At 43.8% G+C, this 20,873-nt stretch overlaps 1 protein-coding gene across 5 annotated transcripts in view; it reads left to right on the forward strand.

Moving 5' to 3' along the window:
• The window catches only part of TAZ (tafazzin), a 39,395-nt gene that overhangs the window by 10,342 nt on the left and 8,180 nt on the right, over positions 1-20,873 (forward strand). For all 5 annotated transcript variants that reach the window (XM_030194143.1, XM_030194141.1, XM_030194142.1 and 2 more), the window contains exons 8-9: positions 8,592-8,654; positions 15,071-15,123. In XM_030194143.1, coding sequence (XP_030050003.1) covers positions 8,592-8,654; positions 15,071-15,123 — 116 coding nt within the window. The remainder of the gene's footprint in view (positions 1-8,591; positions 8,655-15,070; positions 15,124-20,873) is intronic.

Raw genomic sequence — 20,873 nt, forward strand, 5'->3', positions numbered from 1 at the left:
TGCAGCATGCTGTGCATTTGGAAATGGCTTTTACTCACCTGGGGAAATCCAAGATAAGAATTAACAATTTAACTTGAACATTATAATAACGTTGAAGAACAGTTCTAAAATGTTCATAGGGAATGAAGGGGTCAATATTCAAAGCAATTTAACCAGCCAGAAATGGCTCCTGGCCGGATAAATCACTTGTTGGAGGCAATCCAGTCATATCAACCACAACAATCTCGTCTGCGTGGTCGTCAAAATGCGGAGTTCCCCAAGGATCGCCTCTATCCCCGATCCTCTTCAATCTCATGATGATCCCCCTGGCCAAGTCCCCTTCATCTACGCAGATGACATTACTATATTCATCCCTTTCCAAACCAACCTAGCAGAAATCTCCGATGAAATAATCACTGGCATGAAGATCTTAGCCTCCTGGGCTAACGCTTTTAAGATGAAAATGAATAATGAGAAAACACAATGCCTAATCTTCTCATCCCAACACTCTACACTCCTTCCAACTACCCTGATCACCCCTGACGTCACAATCCCCATATCCGACAATCTAAAAACCCTAGGAGTAACATTAGACAACCACTTAACTCTGGAAACTCACGTAAAAACCACGACGAAGAAGATGTTCAACATGATGTGGGTGCTGAAATGAGTGAAACCATATCTCCCCCTAAAAACTTTCTGCAACTTGGTACAATCCACTGTACTTACCCACGCTGACTACTGCAATAGCATCTTCATTGGTTGTAAGGCCCAAATCCTAAAAAAAACTCCAGACCGCCCAAAACACAGCAGCCAGACTCATTTTTGGTAAATCACTATTTGAAAGCGCAACACCACTCCGTGTAAAACTCCATTGGCTCCCTATCAACAAATGAATAAACTGCAAAGTCCACACACTGATTCACAAGATTATAGAGAATCACCAAGCTACATGACCAACCTAATTGACCTTCCAGCTAGAAAAGGGTCAAAATCTTTTCGAACCTATCTCAACCTACACCTTCCCAACTGCAAAGGTCTCAAGTACAAGACTTACACGCATCCAACTTCTCCGTTATAGGTAGCCAACTCTGGAATGCCCTACCAAGACCCATCCAAACAGTCAACAACCATCTACCCTTCTGGAAGTTGCTAAAAACTCACCTCTTCAAACAAGCCTACTCAAATGACCTGACTTAATCTATGAGCCCATTCCACACCACCCCTACCTCCCTCCTCCCTTGCCTATATCACCCATCTTGACCTATTCTAAACAACCACATCATAACTCTACTATTCTACAGCTGTGTTCTTTCTGTGATACTTTGTAACCCATATTATGTAAGCCACACTGAACCTGCTATCGAGCGGGAAGGAGCGGGGTATAAACGTAATAAATAAATATTCAGTGGCATTTATCCAGTGAGTGCTGCTGAAAATGACCGGTTAATGCTTAAAGCAAAAATCAGCTATTTTCGGGGTGTTCTGGGGGGGGGTAACCAAGGCCACTGCATAAATAGGGCTGCATACCCCAGCCCTATCTTTGTGGCGTCCCATAGCTGGTTAAGTGCTAAATATTGCTCTTAACCAGCTATGGTAGCTCTCTCCGGTCAGTTTTTTTTTTTAGTATAGGTTCAACCATTTGCTCAGTATTGACGTCTGATTCACCAGCCTTTAGTTTCCTGGATCTCCCAAATCCTCATATCATGGTCATTTTGAATGATAGGTTACAGATTATTAGTAATAGTTGAGAACTTTCATAGTAGCATATAGTAAATGACAGTAAGACCTGCATGGTCCATCCAGTCTGCCCAACAGTTACTGATTATCAAAAGTATTATTGAACCAACAATCCAATAGTATTAACAACATTTTACTCGCTGAGTTCCATTACACAATGTTTTCCCCTCCCCCACTGAGATGTACCAGACCCATACTCGTTTGATATGAATGTGGTATAAAATATGCATCCTTGCTCCTGATCAGTCCTTGCCATTTTCAGGTCTCGGACTGTACAAAAAGTCTGCCCTGCATTGGCCCTACTTCCCACCTACTGGAGTTTGCCATGAAAAACCACTCCATCCCATCCTGATAGACGTCCATCCAGCATCGACTTTACATCGCCACTGCTGGAGCTGCCATTTAAGCACCACTCCTGCGCATCATAAATGAACTTACAGCTGTTGATGTGTTTTAAGGTTTTTTTTGTTTTTTTTATATACTATCCTCTTTTTAGGAATTCTTCGTCTATCCCACACATTTTTTTAATTCCATCACTATTTTTGTTTCTACCACCTCCACTGGGAGGGTATTCCAGGCATCCACCATCCTCTCTGTGAAAAAAATATTTCCTAATGTTACTCCTAAGTCTACCACCCCACAACTTCAAATTATGTCCTCTAGTTTTACCACTGCTCTGTCTGTGGACTACTGGACAAGTGCTCAAGGAGAATAAAATAACAGAAAAACTAAACAATTTACCTGCCAAATGTCATACCTATACTAGAAACCTTTGATGGCGATGATTTGGAGCTACTATGGTGCTTATTTTAGAAGCTCTATTCATGTACTGGACGTCTTAAAATGGGTATTTAGATATCCACATTGCTTAGACGTCCAGATAACAATTTTATAAAGCCAGAATGTGGATGTCTAACTCTGCCACATGGAAAGGGGGTGTGGCCTGGGGGTGTTTTGGGCAGGACTAGGGAAGAGCGAAAAGATGGATTTCTCTTCGCTTGCAGAAGGGGAAGGGATGTCCATGTTCAAAAATATGTATGTTTTTGAAGCCTGGTACTTGCAATGTCTCTGTTACAGAAATGTGCTCTGAGTGAGCAGTTCTCCACTGAATAGGGATAAAGAAAGTCACTGTAGGTATTTTTTCTGTTTGAGCTCTTTCAGTACTCTATTGTGAATGCTGTTTGGTTCTGACGATTTGTTGCTCATGTCAGTTTGGTCTGTTACATCTTTTAAGATGTAAAGAGTGGCATTTTAGAAAGAACGTCCACCTCAGAATGTGGACTTCCTAGTCAGTACATCACAAATGGCCATCCGACTCGCATGTATTTTAGAGCAGGATACAGCCAGTTCTTAAACACATGCGAGGTGGATGTCCATGTACTGAAAATGGCTAGCATGAGCATCTATTTCACAAACTGAAACGTCCAAAGGGATATGGACATCTGTGTGGCAGCAGAGGAAAGTTCATATTATAGAACGGCCATACAGATGTCTATGTGGAGGAATAGCCTAGTGGTCAAAGCAGTCAGCTAAGAGCCAGAGCAGAGATCCAGAGGTTGCCAGTTCAAGTCCCACTGCACCTTTTTTGTAAAAAAACAAAACAAAAAGGTTTTGTTTTTTTTTAATTGTGAGCATTCAAGGGACAGAAAAATACCTACTTTGACTACCTTTATCTCCATTCAGTGGAGAGGTGCTCAATCAGAGCACCCTTCTGAAACTGAGACATATTAAGCACCAGGTTTAAATACAAAATGTCCGTATTTTTGAACATGGACATCCCTTCCCCTTCTGCAATCGGAGCAGGACATCCATCTTTTCACCCTTCTTTAGTCATGCCCAAAACACACCCAGACCACTCCCCCTTGCCATATGGACATACTGCAGTGTTAGACCTCCATATTCTGGCTTTATAAAAGTGATATAGAGGCATATTTTCAAAGCACTTAGACTTACGTTACATAGTAAGTCTAAGTGCTTTGAAAATGAACCCCATAGTAACCTATGGAACTTTGTAAGTCTAAGTACTTTGAAAATGAACACTATAGTTTAGTAGCTCCAAATCATCACCATCAGAGGTTTCTGATATAGGTATGAGTCTAGGCAAAGAAATTGTTCAGTTTTTCTGTTAACTTTATTCTCCTTGAGCACTTTTTACCCCTTGGTTGTCTAGTAATCCAAGCAACTCCTTCAGGATATACAATGCACGCCATTTAAGTGCACGTCGGATAAGCACATGCTCTGTTTAACTGCATGCAGTACTTCGGTCCCATTTTTGGCACCATCAATTTCTATGGGGACAAACTTTGGTTTAGCGCACCACTGATAAGTGCAAGATTCGCTTATATGCATGGTTTAAGACCGCTTCACTGCAGGAAAGACTCCGCATAAGCGCACGCACGGAATATGGAAGCTGATTGGCGCGTGACAAAGGGACGATAAATTTCAAGTCTTGTTGGTTAACTGCCACAGGCAGAATAAGCGAAAGAATGTTGTTAGAGTGTACACTGGAGTTGTCGTCGTCGCGCAACTGTAAGACTTTAACACTGGCCAAACAAATAGAAGTTCTTAAAAAATTAGAAAACAAAGTCAAGCATCTATTGCTAAAGAATATGGTGTCAATACCAGTCAACTTTCACGAATCTTGAAGCAGAAAGATCAGCTTCTGGAAGACTGGCAAAACAATACAAATCCACACCGGAAATGAAAACGGGCGGGAAAAGCTGAGGAGGTAGAAGATGCTCTTCTTCGGTGGTTTTCTCAAGTCAGGAGCAGACAGTTTCCTGTCAGTGGCCCACTGCTTATGGAGAAAGCTAATCAGCTAGCTGAAAGTCTTGGACTAACTGAATTCAAAGCCACTGTTGGATGGTTGGAAAGATGGAAGGAGAGGAACAATATAAAATTCAACATCGTAACATGGTACATCTAAATTCTAAGTTGCATAGTTCAAGAAGGGATGGGGCATGGATGTTTCTAAAATCTATGCACATTGTTATAGAATACACCCGCTCTGTGCCTAATGGCATGGGGATTTACACCAAGTAAAACATGGCATAAATGGTTGCGACTACATTTGGTCGCATGGAAAGGTGCTTGGCATTATTTGAGCGATTGTGTAGAAAAACAAAAAAAGGAAACAGAAGTGTTTTGTCAGAGTTTGCAGATCAGTTTAGAGGCAGCAGTGGTATGAAGCCTTTTCCATGGGTCCGGAGACTTTGAGGCACTCTGAAGAGATAGGTAGTTTGAGTTGGATTTTTTTTTCTTTTTCCTCCCGAGTCATATGCTTGGCTATTTGGGGACTGCATGGATTACTTAAGGCTTATTTAAGACTCAGTTGTTCTCGGTCTCTATCTGCTGGTAGGAGTGCATAACCCATCTGTATGCCAGTCTAGAAGGACTAAAGGAAAGCATTTACTTGGGCACCTACTTTCCTTTATAGAATATGTGCCACATAGGCACCCTGTTATAGAATTACCCCCCCCCCCCCCCCCCACCACCACCACCACATAGGGCCACCCCTCTGCACCCCAGTATTACAGTATCCCACTGGTTGTTCTCCTTCTACCAAGTGTCAGAGATGCCTAATATGTTGTAATAACTGTAATCCCGGTAGCAAACCTTCAGGGGTGGTAGGCTCCCTTTAGCAGTCCACAAACAAAGTCCTTCCAGACAACACAGTTTTTAGTTCCAAACAGTTTATTTCCCCTCCTCCACAAAATCTCAGTTCAAGGGGTTAAAGTCCCATTCAGTTTCCAGACTAAAGCAACAAGAAAATAACTTCCCTCTAAATCCAAGTTCTCCCCCAGTTCAACAGCCTGGGTTTCAGTTTTAAAAGTCTTTCCGCTTGGGTGGTTGCAGAATGGCAGTACACCGCCCACAACACAGCTAATTGACTCCTGTGACCACCCACTGCCTTCAGTCCCTGCAACTCTGCCCCACAGTACAATTACAGTCCATGTCCACTGGTTCCTCCAAACCTGGTGTGTTGGTCTCTCCCCCTTCTCCTTCCTCCAAACACTCAATTAACTCTGCTTCTCTGCTAGACTGTTGGTTGGAGACCTCCTCCCCCTCCCAGGTGGAAGGAATCTTGTACTGATTTCTAACCCAAGGGTATTGAGCTTTGTCATCCCTGCTCCCCCTTCTGGCCCTTGCCTGCCATCACAGCTGCTCTCTCCAGTCCTTTTCCCCCTCCCTTCCATGTGGGGCCATACCGGGTTTTGGGACCTACCACCTCGCTCCCTTCTCTCAGGGCCTTGTGGGGAATGTAGTCTGGCCCCATACCTCCTCCTGAGCTGCTTAGACCCTCCAACCTCCTTACAATGTCTAGCTTTGTCATACATTTTAACTCTTCCATCTTATTTTTTAGACTTCTGGCATTTGTACACATACAGTTTAAAGTGTGTGTGTTTGTGTATTTACATCCTGCTTAGCAGGATGGTGGTAATTTGTAATCATTTATTTTGTTTCTTCTTTATTTAAATACCCCTGCATTACTTCAGCTTGTATCGTAAGCTGTCTATCATGATATTCTAACTTCTACATTTGGACAGTATCTTTTGAAGATATCCTGTTTCAAATCATGTGCTTCTGAGCAACTGTCGGCTTTCCCCTAGGTTCTAGTTTCAAAGCCTTGTGCTGATTTAAGGCTATTCTTTGAAGCATCCTCTTTCCTAGAACGTTGCCTAGTTCCTAATAAATCCAAATAACTTCTTCCTGTACCATTGTCTCATCAATCTGAATCTGCGTCTTGGATCTTGCGCATGGAACAGGGAGCATATCTATGAATGCCACCATGTAAATTCTGGATTTCAGCTTGAATGCCTACATTTGGCTTCCAGAACCTCCCTCCAACACTTTACCAAGTTGTTGGTGCCCACGTGTACTAAGACAGCTGGTTCCTCCCCAACACTTTGTAGAGCCCTATCTAGGTGATATGCGAGGTCCACCATATTCGCACCAGACAGTTAAGTTGACCAAGCAAGTCGTGACTCCCCACCAGCTACCCAGCTGTCTATATGCTTAATGACTGAATCATTAAATTAAAATGACCATCTTACCCAGTTTGTTCTGGATTGCCTCAAGAGCGCCGTCCTGGAGGGCAGATCCTAGTTTTAGAATCACTTTCTGTTACACCAATATGATGTACTCCTTATTGGTGATCTTTTTCCTTCATGGCATCACATAGGCTTCCAGACCTCAGGTGGACTCTATTTTGTCTTTGTAGGCCTCCTCTATACACCTCTCTGTCTGCCTCTGCAACTCCAAGTTTTCTACTATGAGAATGGACTGATTCTTTGAGAGCCAGGAGCTCTTTGCATTGAGTGCACATTCACAATCTCTTACCAAGTGGGAGATAAGCATACATAGGGCATTTAGTGCAAAAGACTGGATAGCCTCCTTCTTACTGCTGTCTTCATGTGCTGTCTGGTAGTCATTGATCTGGGATATGTAGTAAGTGAGGACATTATAATGCCTTTATATCGGTCCATGGTACAACTGCACCTCGAATATTGTGTTCAATTCTGGTCACCGCATCTCAAAAAAGATATAGTGGAATTAGAAGAGGTACAGAGAAGGGGACGAAAATGATAAAGGGGATGGGACGACTTTCCTATGAGGAAAGGCTGACCCGTCTAGGGCTCTTCAGCTTGGAGAAAAGACAGCTAAGGGGAGACATGATAGAGGCCTATAAAGTAATGAGTGGAGTGGAATGAGTAGATGTAAATCATTTGTTTACTCTTTCGAAAAATATTAGGACTAGGGGGCATGCGATGAAGCTACAAACTAGTAAATTTTTATGTAATAGTGTTTTTATTGATGAATGCATAAATGATACAATATCATGCCAATCCTTAAAACTCCAGTAGTAAACATTTCAAACCTGTACTAATACATCTGAACTTCTATCATCAACATTTTTATTCCCCCCTCCCTTTCCCTACCCCATCCCCCTCCCTTTTCTTTTTTGTAATATGTTTATTGACTGTATCCATTGTTGAAGAGAAAATCTGTACAGAATTATTGTCAAGAAAGCTTTACAGGAACCTTTGGACTGTATCAATCAGTAACTGTAGCATTGTTCAGCAAGATTCATAATGAAAATAAATATGGAATGCTGTCAACATTCTGTAGTCAGTACATGTAGTTCCTGTGTTTCACTACTTTCCATGTACAAACTAGTAAATTTTAATATGAATCGAAGAAAATGTTTCTTCACTCAATGTGTAATTAAACTCTGGAATTCGTTGCCAGAGAATGTGGTAAAGGCGGTTAGCTTAGTGGGGTTTAAAAAAGGTCTGGATGGCTTCCTAAAGGAAAAGTCCGTAGACTATTATTAAATTGACTTGGGGAAAATCCACTGCTATTTCTGGGATAAGCAGCATAAAATGTCCTGAACGTTTTCAGGATCTTGCCAGGTATTTGGTTTGGCCACTGTTGGAAACAGGATACTGGGCTTGATGGAACTTTGGTCTGTCCCAGTGTGGCAGTACTTATGTATTTATGTAAACATCTCTCTTTATAAACAGGTGATATGTTTATAATAAAGTGGCAGCACACATTGTGTTAGGCTTAAGTTAAACAGTAGATAGGGGAGAAGGGAGGGGAGAGGACAGGCATAGAAGTGCAGGGGTAGGGAATGGATGACTTTTGCTGCTTAGGAGGAGGAAGTCATGCAAGTTGTTTCAGCTATGGAGTGGTTTATGCCATGTTAGATTTTACTTTGAGCTTATGAGGTCTACACTACAAAAGTTATAGCTGAAGGGGCTAATTAAGATTATAGCAAGTCTTGAATGACAGGAACTGCTCTGCAGTGTGAAGGTAGGGGGACCCAAAACATTTCTGATGATCTTCCTCCTGTTTTATATTTCTCTCAGGTATTGGCCGACTGCTCTGCGAGTGCCATCTGAATCCTGTCATTCTACCTCTTTGGCATGTGGGTGAGTCTTCCTCATGTGTATGATATGTGAAAATACTGTCTTACCCTCCTCCTCTTTCTCTTCTACCTCCGCTCTTCTTTCTGATGTTGATAATTGACTATTCGGGAGCTTTCTGCAGGGTGAACCTCTGACAGAGAAAACGTTAGAAAACATATTAAAGGTTTGTAGCGTGAAAGGAGTTAAAATGATACCCATCTGGTAAGAGCTGCAGGAGTACACTTATGACATCTTCCCAGAGAAACCTTTAATTTCCTGTTGTAAAGTTATTTTTCCTAAATATTGGGAAATGGAAGTGTAAAATTAGAACAGGGCTCAACAAATCCCATATACCAGGTTGCCATGGTGCCTGGAAATTTGGCCATGGCACCTGGGATTTGCCTGCCACAGATGTTTTACCTGTTTTGTTGCACAGCTGTTCCCAGCACCCATGTGGCTCAGTTGAGTTTGAGTGTTGTGATGTCCGAGTTACTGTGTGGTCTTGCAAGACTTGACACACAAGATCAACATTGATTAGGATGTAGTTGATTATTGTACTTCTCTGATCTAAGCTACTTTGGGTTGAACTCATCTTCAAAGAAGGTGGTATAACATAATGTAACAACAAACTCGCTGAGAGCTTGCAAGTTCAAGACAGAAAACGGCAAAAGGTTAGCTGCACTTTTATGGCAAGAACATGAGATGGAAAGAGCACCAGAAGCCCACAACAGGTTACAGCCAGTACCAGCCAGCAAAATGAGAAGTGATTGTGGCTGGGTGGGAAGGGTTGAGAAAGAAGAGGAACTGGTGACGAAGGGGATGCAGGGTTGACAGATAGGGGAACACTAGTAAAGACAATGGTGGAATTGCGTCAACAGGTTTTAGATTAAGATCAACAAATACTCTTGCAAATACATTTAGGGGCCTTTTTACTAGGGCGTGGTAGACCTAACGCAGTCCAACTGCACCTAAAAGGGCAGTACCACGAGACGTGCTGAGGCGTCCTACGGTAGTTTTCTGCTCAGCATGCACTAATCCCATATTTTCCAGCACGGGAAGCGTGCCCATGGGCAGAGAGTAAAAGTGCCTGTACTAATCGGGTAGCGCGAGCACATTACCGTGCTCTATCCAATTAGCACAGGAGCCCTTACTACCTCTACGGTAATGGCCACGCGCTAATGGTGAACGTGTGGAAAACCCACGTGCTGATACCAGTGCCGGCCACTTTATAGTGCGGCTTGGTAAAAGGACTCTTTAGTTATGGTTTATGGCTTATTAGATTGGATATACTGCCTTTAATGACTAAGACATGACATAAAATGGTTAAATTAAAATAAAAATAAAAAAAGAAAGGAACTCCAATCAATAAAAGGAAAGCATAGAGAATAAAATAAGAGATGTTTCTCCATTGGAGAAATCGTATTGAATTAAAGAAGAGAGAATTTTATGTGTAAACCCTGAGGCTCATCTGGACACAGATCACAGCCATGGTGTTATGATTTTGCCGGTCTGGCAGGGGAGGGGTGTGGACTTCATTCCTGATTAGCTGTCAGGGTTTGAGCTGACGTCAGTGGGTAGTACTTAAGCCTACATGTTCCTGCTTCCCCTGCTTTGGCGTTACGTTTCTTTGTGGCTAAAGCCTTTGCAGTTCTCTGTTAGAACGTTGTTCTGTGCTCTGGTGTTGTATCTGTGTTCCCGGTTCAGGGCTTTCAGTTACTTTCCCTTTGTTTGGGATATCTCGAGGCAGCGCGAGTGTGTGTGTATTCACCTTGCTGTTTAGTTTCCTTTGGGTTCGTTTCTGTCGTGTGTGTATGTGTGTGTGTGTGTGTGTGTGTGTGTGTGTAATCAGTTCACTTGTGTCCAGCTGGGGCTCTCCCTTGCTGCTTGCAGTTCTCTGTGGGAGGCTAGCTGCTTTGTTTATTCAGTGGGGGCTTTGCTCCAGTTCTGCCCACTCAGCAGGCTGCTGGTCTGCTCAGGTTGTTTGTTTATTTAGTTATCTCCCTCCTCTGTGTTCCTGCCTCTGACTTCTGGTTCAGTAAGTTTTAACCCCTTGTGTACTGTGTCTCTGCCTCTGTCTTCAGTATGTTTAGACAGGGAATTTTCTTCATCCATTTTGTGTCTTTGCCTCTGGTTTGAGGGCTGGTCTACCTCTTTGTTTCCTGTACCTGTCTCTGGCTTTTGTGGCTTTTAGTTAGTTCATTTTTCCCTTCTGTCCTGCGGGGTTCCTGGCTGCGGTGTTCTTGTGGCAGCCTGGTCTTCTAGCTGGTTTCTTCGTATCCTCCTGTCGTTACAGGGTGCTTCCCGTATTAGTTCTCCTTTCCTGCGCTAATCCCCTGGAGGGGGGGGGGTGGCACCCTGCTCTGGTTCCTTTAGTGCCCTTCCTTGTTAGTCTGGGGGGGTTTCGTCCTGGGTCTGTGGAGCCTCCGTGGTTGGTTATTTTCCTGCACCCTGTGGCTGGGGTTCAGTGCGCGGCTGGCACCTTGGGTCCCGTGGGGACTCCTGTGTTCCTTTCTCCCCTCCCTGGGTGTGTATCGGTTCCAGTTCGGCCGTGAGGCCCGTACGAGTGGGTCTATCGGTTCCAGTTTGGCCGTGAGGCCCGCTTGAATGCCTATTTCCCTTTCTTCATGAGGTGCTGTGTGTGGGTAGCAAGGGGTGTTGGATAGCTGGGGTGTGTAGTGGCGGGTCGGTCTCCCCTAGGCCTTGGCTCAAGGGGAGCCAAGGCCTATCAGCAGGCCTCGGCCTGGGCTCAAGGGCTCACGACCAATCCAACAGATTACACATGGATCCCTCCCTCCCCCCGTCCCCGAATGCCTGAGAAAATAAGGATTTTAGTACAACCTGAACTCTAAGGCTGCTCTGCCAAGTTTGGGTAAGCAGAATCTCTGTGCCCTAAACAGCAGCAAGCGGTAACTGGAGGCCCTAGTGTCCATAGGTAGCAGATCCTCTCTGTGTATTATAGACATTTCCCCTTGCCTTTTCATTAGATCTGGTATCCATCATAAATGTTTTTCTGTAGTTCTCTGTGTCCATGTTTTTGATATTTTCCTTGGTTTTAACCCAAATTTGTTGATTTGTTAACAGTTAAAAAAAAAAAAAGGTCCATAATATATATTTTTAATATAAAGAGAAAATATAACAAAATCCTACCCAAACCCCCCCCCCCAAACAAAATAGCTTATAACATACTGTCACTCTTCAGTACATGGTTAACAGTGCCAATGCAAACCACAACACCCACAACATAAAATCTCCCCCAGGCTATCTGACACTGGTAACAAACAATAGTAAACCTTGTATAAACAGTGTGAACGGGGTGATACAGAACAGCTGTAGGCACCAGGTCGCTCAAGACTTTGTATGAGTCTATCCATGTAATATATCCATAACATATTCTTAATTTACATAATCTACTTTTTCTACTGTAAGTGCTGTGTGCTTGCCAATTTTGATATTGATAAGGGAACTGATTGATAGTTTAGCTCCTTCATTTTCTTCATGGACAAGCAGAATGAGCCGCGCTGGTTGTGATGTCCAATGGCATCATGGATGAATAGCTCTCCTAGAGCTCAGAGAAACCTAGAAAACCTTTTCTGAGCATGTGCAGGACAGGTACAGTGGTGGAAGTGGCTATTAGTGCTCCAGTCTGTTCTATCTGTCCATTCAGACAGATGGATCCTCTTGCTCTCTTCTAAAACAAAGTAATCCTTTTTTTTTTTTTTCCATTCTTAGAAGATCATGTCCTTGACCCTCCAGTTCTGTGATTCAGCCTGCCAGATAGGGGTGTGAAAACCTAGAACCCAGGGACAGAAAAAGACCAGAGCTGTGGAGGGACTATATGAGTTGGATGCTGATTTTCTTTGCCTACTGTGAGCCACCCTGATGAGCAGGCTGCATGAATTCATGATCCTCCAGCAACAGTTATAGTAGCCTGCGAGTCTGTTCCAAACTGAACAGCACATACAGGCTCCTTGCTGGTACCAACAGCTCCTTCACTGCATCATCTATGCTGGTTCCCAAGGGCACAGGCAGAGCTGTCTCTGCCATGCTGTCAGTGTAGGTGCTCTTGGATACACTTTGCTGACGCTTCGGGCTCCCTGAGGGTCCCTACAGTAGTACCAAGCACTAATGTCTTATCTTTCCACTTCCTCCGGCACCAGGCCTCAGAACTGTTGGGACCTGTCACTGAATCTTCACTGCTGAGCATCCCTTACAGCTAAAGTCCAGTTCCCTGCATTGGAAACTCACTTTGCACTGACCAGCACTGAGGTACAGATCATTCTGTGGCCACCACTTCTGGTGCATCAGCCTCCCTTGGCACAGAGGGCTCAAAGCACTTGTGCAAATTCAGGCACTAGTAGCTCAAACAGGTTGTACCCTTGTGACACTGACTTGCTAGGCTCCACTCCACATTCGCCACACCACAGCCCTCCTCCTATAAGATGGCTGCACCACGTGAAGCTTTACTTGTTATTTTTTCCCCAGGGTGTGGAGCCCCTTGTCCTTCATCTGGTCTCCTCTGAGTAGCCATGCAAGACCACAGGTGCTCCTCCAAATACACCCCTCAACAGAAGTAGGTGAGAGTCTGTTTTTTTTTTTTTTTTTGGGGGGGGGTGGGTTACTAGTTTTCCTAGGGTATTTGCTCAGGTTCATGACGGAGCACCTAGCCAAGACAACCCTTGTTTTTCCCTCTCCCTGTGAGATCATTGAAATAGATCACGCTATTTGTCAAGGACACTATGTTGCAGTATGGTTCTTTCTTTCTACTCTCTACATCACTCAATTTTAGCAACCTACATAGTAACATAGTAAATGACGGCAGATAAAGACCTGTATGGTCCATCCAGTCTGCCCAACAAGATACTTTATATGTATACCAGAGTTTGATTTGTCCTTGCCTTTCTCGGGGCACAAACCGTAGAAGTCTGCCCAGCACTGTTCTTGTACTAAGTTCAGAAGCTAACGTCGAAGCCCCTTAAAATTTGCACTCCAGCCCATCCCTATTTAGTCACGATCAGGGCATAGACCGTAGAAGTCTGCCCAGCTCCCATTTTGTTTCCCAATTACCGGCATCGCCACCCAATCTCCGCTGAGATGCCATGGAACCATTTCTTCTAAACAGGATTCCTTTGTGTTTATCCCACACATGTTTGAATTCCAATACCGTTTTCATCTACACCACCTCCCGCGGGAGGGCATTCCACATATCTACCACCCTCTCTGTGAAAAAAATACTTCCTGACATTAGTCCTGAGTCTGCCCCCCTTCAACCTCAATTCATGTCCTCTAGTTCTACCGCCTTCCCGTCTCCGAAAAAGGTTCATTTGCAGATTAGTACATTTCAAAATATTTCAACGTCTGTATCATGTCACCCGTTTCTCCTTTCCTCCAAGGTATACATGTTAACTTGACACGCAAACATCAAGGTTGAGTGCTTCATACACTCTAATCCAGTGGAACAAAGGTGCCTCAGCACCCACCTGAAGTGCTCATCGCTGGGCACTTTCATAATTGATCCTCACCCATCAAGGACATTTTATATTTTTCTCTGGCCTTGTACCATTTTATTCCCACTTCCTCCCCTCACACACACACCTTCCCTGCTTTCTCATTCAGCTAGAAGGCTTTGTATTATGGGCTCTAAAGAGTGAACAACACACCCTCATCCACGTACTTCCCTTTCACAACCCTCTGCTTGAGAGTCACCAGTGTAGCTGATATATCCTGCTTCTCCATGGAGAAAGTGAAGTTACTTAACCTGTAATGACAGCTCTCAGTAGACAGCAGTATAAGTCAGCAACATAAACCCACCTGCCTACAGCTGGAGAACATACTAGGGCAGTAACAGCACTGTGACTGTGTTTGCCTAACACATGCTTAGACCTTCTAGGCTTCTTTTAGCTCTAGGAGAGCTATCTGCCCATGACGCTGGTAAATGACATCACTGTGGCTGACTTATCCTGCTGTCTACAGGAAACTCCTGTTACAGATAACAGGGCAGGACATTTTGATTTTTAAATCTAGAGCAGGTTTATTCTCAAAAGCTACATTTTGACCAATCCCACTCCTTCCTAAGTGTGTACTTTGTGTCTCTTTAAGTTTCTTTGGTTCCTTGTGCTAAACACGTCTTTTAAAATCCAGTTTAGAAAGGAATTAACACAAAGTTAAGAGATGAGAGAGTTTAGGCTGGGTAGAAAGTTTGTCTCAGGAGGGGCTGTGCTCCCTGTGGTTGGCGTGGAAGCCATTTTTAAGATGTAAATGAGATACGATCACCTTGGGCTAGGATTTCCTGAGGACTTCTCAGGAGCTGGGATCCAAGCTGGTAGGTCCTGCCCTTCATGGAGCATTCACTGGCTCCCCCCCCCCCCTTTGTTGGTGTTGGTATTGCTGGTGGCTCTCTGTCTCTGTTGTTTGGGTCATTTTTTTCCCTTCTGCTGTTTCAGGTATGAATGATGTGTTGCCCAACAACCGACCATATGTGCCCCGTGTGGGACAGGTATGTATACATGTGCCTGTGAGTTTGTGTTACCAGATACACTTCTGTGTACATGTAGGTGCGGATGACCATGAGTCTAAGGAAAGTGGTGTGCATGTATTGGAATAGCATCTTGAGACAGAGGAAACTATGAATTGGAGGAGAGGACAACAAAAAGGTGGGCAACTACACACCTGTCAGTCTAATACAAAAAGTGGGTAAAGCTGTGGAAACACTTCTAAAGAAAAGAATAACACTGCACTTTGAGGTGAGAGAGCTTTCAGGACTTCACACAATATGGGTCAAAAGGGAAAAGTGCAGTAGACTTGCCTGCTTGAATTTCAGTAAAGCATTTGCTACTACTACTACTTATCATTTCTATAGCGCTACTAGACGTACGCAGCGCTGTACACTTGAACATGAAGAGACAGTCCCTGCTCGACAGAGCTTACAATCTAATTAAGACAGACAAAAAGGACAAACAAGAGATAAGGGAATATTAAAGTGAGGATGATAAAATAAAATATTTTTGACATTTGACTAGAAGATAGGTGTAATCTTATCCCAAAGGTAAAAATGACTCATACTCTGTATTGGAGATGAGTTCTGAATAACTGTTCCAATACCCTAGTGTGGGTTTTCCATTTCCATTTAGTTTTTCCTAGCCATTCAGATGTGGACTTGATTTGGTGTTTTGGATCATTGACTTGCTGCATAACCCATTTACACTTCAGCTCCAGCTCATGGATAAATGACCGGATATTCTACTTAATAATTTTCTGGTAGAGTGCAGAATTCATGGTTCCATCAATAATGGCAAGTTTTCCAGGTCCTGAGGCAGCAAAGCACACCATCTCTCTACCATCACTGAGGAATGCTGTTTTTGCTTTATGCCAGACATAATGGGACGTGTTGTCCAAAGAGTTCTACTTTTGACTCTTCTGTCTATAGCACATTATCCCAAAAGCTTGAGGATTATCCATATGTGTTTTTGCAAATGTGAGACAAGCACCTATATTACTGTTGGTTAGCAGTGGTTTCTGCCTTGTTACTCTTTAATGAATCTCACTTTTGCCCACTCTTTCTTATTGACTCACAAACATTGACCTTAGCTGAGGCTAGAGATGCAGCTCTTGGATATGTTCTTCTGAGATATTTTGTGACTTCCTGGATGAGTTCTCACTGTGCCTTGGACTAATTTTGGCAGGCCAGTCATTCCTGGGAAGATTTACCACTGTTCCAAGTCTTCTCCATTTGGAGGCAATGGCTTTCATTGTGGTTTGAAGTCCCAGAGCTTTAGAAATGGCTTTGTAACCCTTTCCAGGCTGATATATTTCATTAACTTATTTTTCTCAACTTTTCTCAAATTTCCTTTGGTTGTAATACAGGATTCTTGTAGAAACCTTACAGTGGCGCTAGCATGTAACTGGTGAGAGGAGCTCACAGTTTTTCCTTCTCAATATGCCAAAAAGGTGAGGAAAAGCAGCAGCCCGAGCTTCACTGCTACCTCCTGCTTTACCTTTAGGTCCAATGGACGATATGTGAGCACCTCGGGACAGATTCAGCAGATCACGGGCAAGTCCCTAGAAGGCACCGACGTGGTGCAGGAAGTTTCGGCGTCTTTGGGCCTAGACATCACCTTGAGCCCTAATCATTGTACTCCACCTCCACAGCTGCAGTTAACTAGCTCTCCCCTCGAGGGACCGAAAGTACTTCTACCGAAGAGCGGAGTTCCTGAGGTTGAATCTCAAGTTCAATGCTATGGACAAGTAAAATTGCCCGAGGTGAGCAGTCCTGCCGTGAAGGCGACAGAATTACAGGATAAGGAGCAACAAAGAGCCTTAGAAAACCTGGCTGATACTCCTCCGATGATATTGAAGAAACCAGCAGAGGTAACGTTGGATTCTTTACGGGACTTGATCTCTGTTCATATCAACAATTACCTTAAAAACTAATTGTATTTCTGAAAAAGTTACTATAATTGAGCAAAGAATCCTGAAAACTGAATTGGATATAAAAACATCAAATGAAAAGTTAGAAAAGCTTGAAAAAACTGTAACAAATTTGGGAGATGTACAAACAGTAATGATAAAGGATATTACCAGTTTAAAAAAGAAAATGGAAATATATGATGATTTTTACCAGAAATAACAACTTAAGATTCATAAATTTTCCTAAAGGGAGAATGACAAAACCAACTGATAAAGCGATATTTACGTGAAGTTTTTGAAATCCTGGAAGAAAGTTTACCACCGTTTAGTCAAGTTTACTATATACCTTCGAAGGATACGCTTCAGACTGAGAGAAAATAACCATTGGATTTAACAGAATTTTTGGAGACCTCAGAGACAGAACAAGTACAACCGGCTACATTAGTAGCCACTGTTGTTCTTATTCCGGATAAGCAGTGGCTTTTTCGGTTATTTTTAAAGAACCGGGAAAAACATTTTCTATGCTTGAAAATAAATCTGTTTCCAGACATCTCAAAAGAGACTCAAAAAAGACATAAAGATTTCTTATTGTTAAAACCCGCTGTTCTTCAATTGGGAGGAGTATTTCATTTAAAATTTCCTTGCAAATGCATTGTTAGAATTAATTTATCTAAGTATATTTTGTTGAGCCTTCACATTTGACATCTTTTATATCCTCAAAATGAACAGTTGGAATCTAAATATAAAGTATCTGTTCATATTACATGCTTATAACCTATAATTTTTTTCTTCTTTGAAATTCCTGTTATTGGTAAGCTTGGATCTGCCTACTTGTGGACTTAAGTGTGAATTTGTTTATAAATATTTTTTTTCTTCTTTTGATATTGTTAAACACTTTTCTGAACCAAGATTGTGAAAAGTCAAAATTGTAAAAAAAAAGAAAAGGAACCTTAAGGTGACCTCTTCAGTCTCATGGTAAGGTTAATACTGTATTCAGTAGGCCTGGTTGAAGTTAAGCCTGTCTGTGTTCAGTCAGCTGGATCTAATTTAATTAAATTTGACCTGTTCTTTGATTGATTGAATAACTAAGGTGTAGTTAATTTTTCACATGGGTACTGGATAACTTTATTACATCATTTATTTAAGGAACAATATAAAAATTGTTATGTGTTTACTGAGGTCTTTGATATTACATTTTGTTTAAAGATCAGAAACAGTTCAGTGTGACACACATGAAATAATAGGGGAAATCAGGAGGGGGCAAAATCTTTTTCACATCACTGTAAACTATTTTGATAAAAGAAAATTTAAATGCACAAGCATGAAATTTTCCATTTTTCCCCACCTAAAGTTTCATTTTGCCTTTCTTTTTCTCTCTAATGACAATAGGGTATAATCTTAGGAGAGCAGTATAGGCAGGAGACAGCTGTTCAGACTAGATGTGCCAGAGGGTTAGAGGCCGACCGAATTTCAGTTTAGTTTATGGTGCCGAAACTAGCCCAAGATCCTTTTTCTGCCCGGTTTCGGTTTTGGCCAAAAGGCTATGGCTATGGTTTCAGCTGAAACTGACCATGTGCTTTTGGTGGAAACCAAAAGTTTGTGTTTTGTCTCCTTCCATCCCCTTCCTCCTCATCCTCCTCCCCTCATCTCTGAACAAGAATTGCCTTCTTCCCCCCCCCCCCCCCCTGCCCACCTGTAGGCATTCCCCTTGGGCTTATCTTTCAATCCCTGATGGAGGGTGTACTCAGGACAGGCGTGATCCTTAGTTGCTCCTGTCTATGCTGGCTGTGCTCTCAAAATGCCACTATTGGTCATGGCAGCCAAAATTGTGAAACTGCCACAAGAGGTCACAGCAGCCATTTTGAGAGTAGAGCTGACAGGGGCAAGAGTGGCTGGGGATCACTTCTGCCCTGACAACACCACAATACCACAAGGGCTTGTAAGGTAGTTGGGGGGGGGGGGGGGAGCTACTCTTGTGTTCTGTTTTTTGTGTGTGTGTAATGCGATAGCAAGTTAATGCAGTTATGATCTTACATAGTAGTTTATATGGTAAGTAGAAATGCTTTTGATACAAAAGTTTAGCAACAATTTTTACGTCTGTAAATTTGAGATAAGCTCCTTAGGAATTAGCTTCTCTGGAGATATTACATCCACTGTCACTTCAAACGTCAAAGTCAGCCACTGTAAAAGCACTGTGGCTTTTAGTTTCAGTTTTCATTAGCTGAGGTCCATGTGTGTGGAGGCTATTTTGCTGGGAGGTAAAATATGGTCTTTCATTATTCAGGTATGATGAAGATGAGCTACGTTTTAATCAAACTTGTGGCATGCAGAAGTTAGATTCTATGAGAGAGGATCATGCAATGATTGTTTTCAAGCACAACTATTGGTCAAGCAGCAGACTTATAGTGTTAGTAGGGAAATGATATTACAATGAAATTAAGTTTATATATTAGAAAATAATTTGAGAAATGTATTGCTCTTGATTCTAAATTTTCAGAGCATGTAGTCCTCTCATTCAGTGACATCAATGTGCTTTTTTGTTCTTGATTGTGCATCAGGCTGGTATAATGTCCACAGTGTAGACCAGTGTCTGGACTCCTTTACTCTATTTTTAGTAAGACTCTATATCATGCTTGTCCTTTAACTAAATTTTCTCTTTTCTCCGAGGACAAGCAGGCTGCTTGTTCTCACGACTGGGTGACGTCCGCGGCAGCCCCCACCAACCGGAAAGAAGCTTCGCGGGACGGTCGGCACGCAGGGCACGCCCACCGCGCATGCGCGGCCGTCTTCCCGCCCGTGCGCGACCGCTCCCGCCAGTTCCTTTTTTTCCGCGCCTGGAGAGAGTCGTGTTTTGCGCTCTCTCTGTTCAGCCGCCGGATCGTTCGATCGCGTATACGCTGATCGTGTTTTTTTCTAACTTTGTTTATCGGTTTTAGTTACCGCCCGGTTTCCTTTTAAAAAAAAAAAAAGAAACCCTGCGCGTGTGGGACACGCGCTCCCTTTTTTCCCTCGCTTCCAGCGGGGACGCCACGTTGCGGCCTAGTGGCCGCTCGGTCGTTTGTTTTTCGTGGTGTGATTTTAGCCACCATTGACGACTTTGACTTCGCCGACGCGATTTTTCCGTCGATATCCTCGAAGGTCCCGAGTGGATTTAAAAAGTGTGGTCGCTGCGGCCGGCCGATCTCGCAGACCGACACCCACGCTTGGTGCCTCCAGTGCCTCGGGCCGGAGCACAATCTCAAGTCGTGTTCTTTGTGTCTCGGTCTCCGGAAACGGACCCAGGTTGCGAGGCAAGTTCTGCGGGACCGTCTTTTTGGAACTTGCGCCGGCCCCTCGACGTCGACCTCGAAGGCATCGGTATCGACGCCCGGCCCTTCGGTACCGGTATCGATGCCCGAGACATCGGCGCCGATGGCAGCGACCCCAGGAGAACAGGTCCCGTCGGCCCGCCGGTCTTCCGGTGAGAGTGGGGGTGAGAGGCCGCGTGGGCAGTCGGCCCCGGTCACGCCCTCAGCTCGGGGGCCGCGGGACCGAACCCTGTCTGACCCGGTACCTCGAGACCGAGGGGGATCGACCTCCTCCTCCTCCATGCCCTCCGGCGCCGGTGACGTGCATCGGAAGAAAGACAAGAAGCGTCGTCACTGGTCGCCTTCGGTGCATCCCGATGTCGGAGAGGAGACGACGCCGAAGCGTCGTCGTCGTGAGGAGAGGTCTCCGTCGGTTGTGGAGGTACCGACGCGTCGGGGTTCCGGCACCTCGGTGCCGTCTCCTGGCCCCCAGCAGCTTCCGGCACCGACACCCTTACCGGCCCCACCGCCTTTCCCGGCAGCGGGCCTGGAC

Source organism: Microcaecilia unicolor, chromosome 2 (genome assembly GCF_901765095.1).
Source record: "Microcaecilia unicolor chromosome 2, aMicUni1.1, whole genome shotgun sequence".
Taxonomy (NCBI): domain Eukaryota; kingdom Metazoa; phylum Chordata; class Amphibia; order Gymnophiona; family Siphonopidae; genus Microcaecilia; species Microcaecilia unicolor.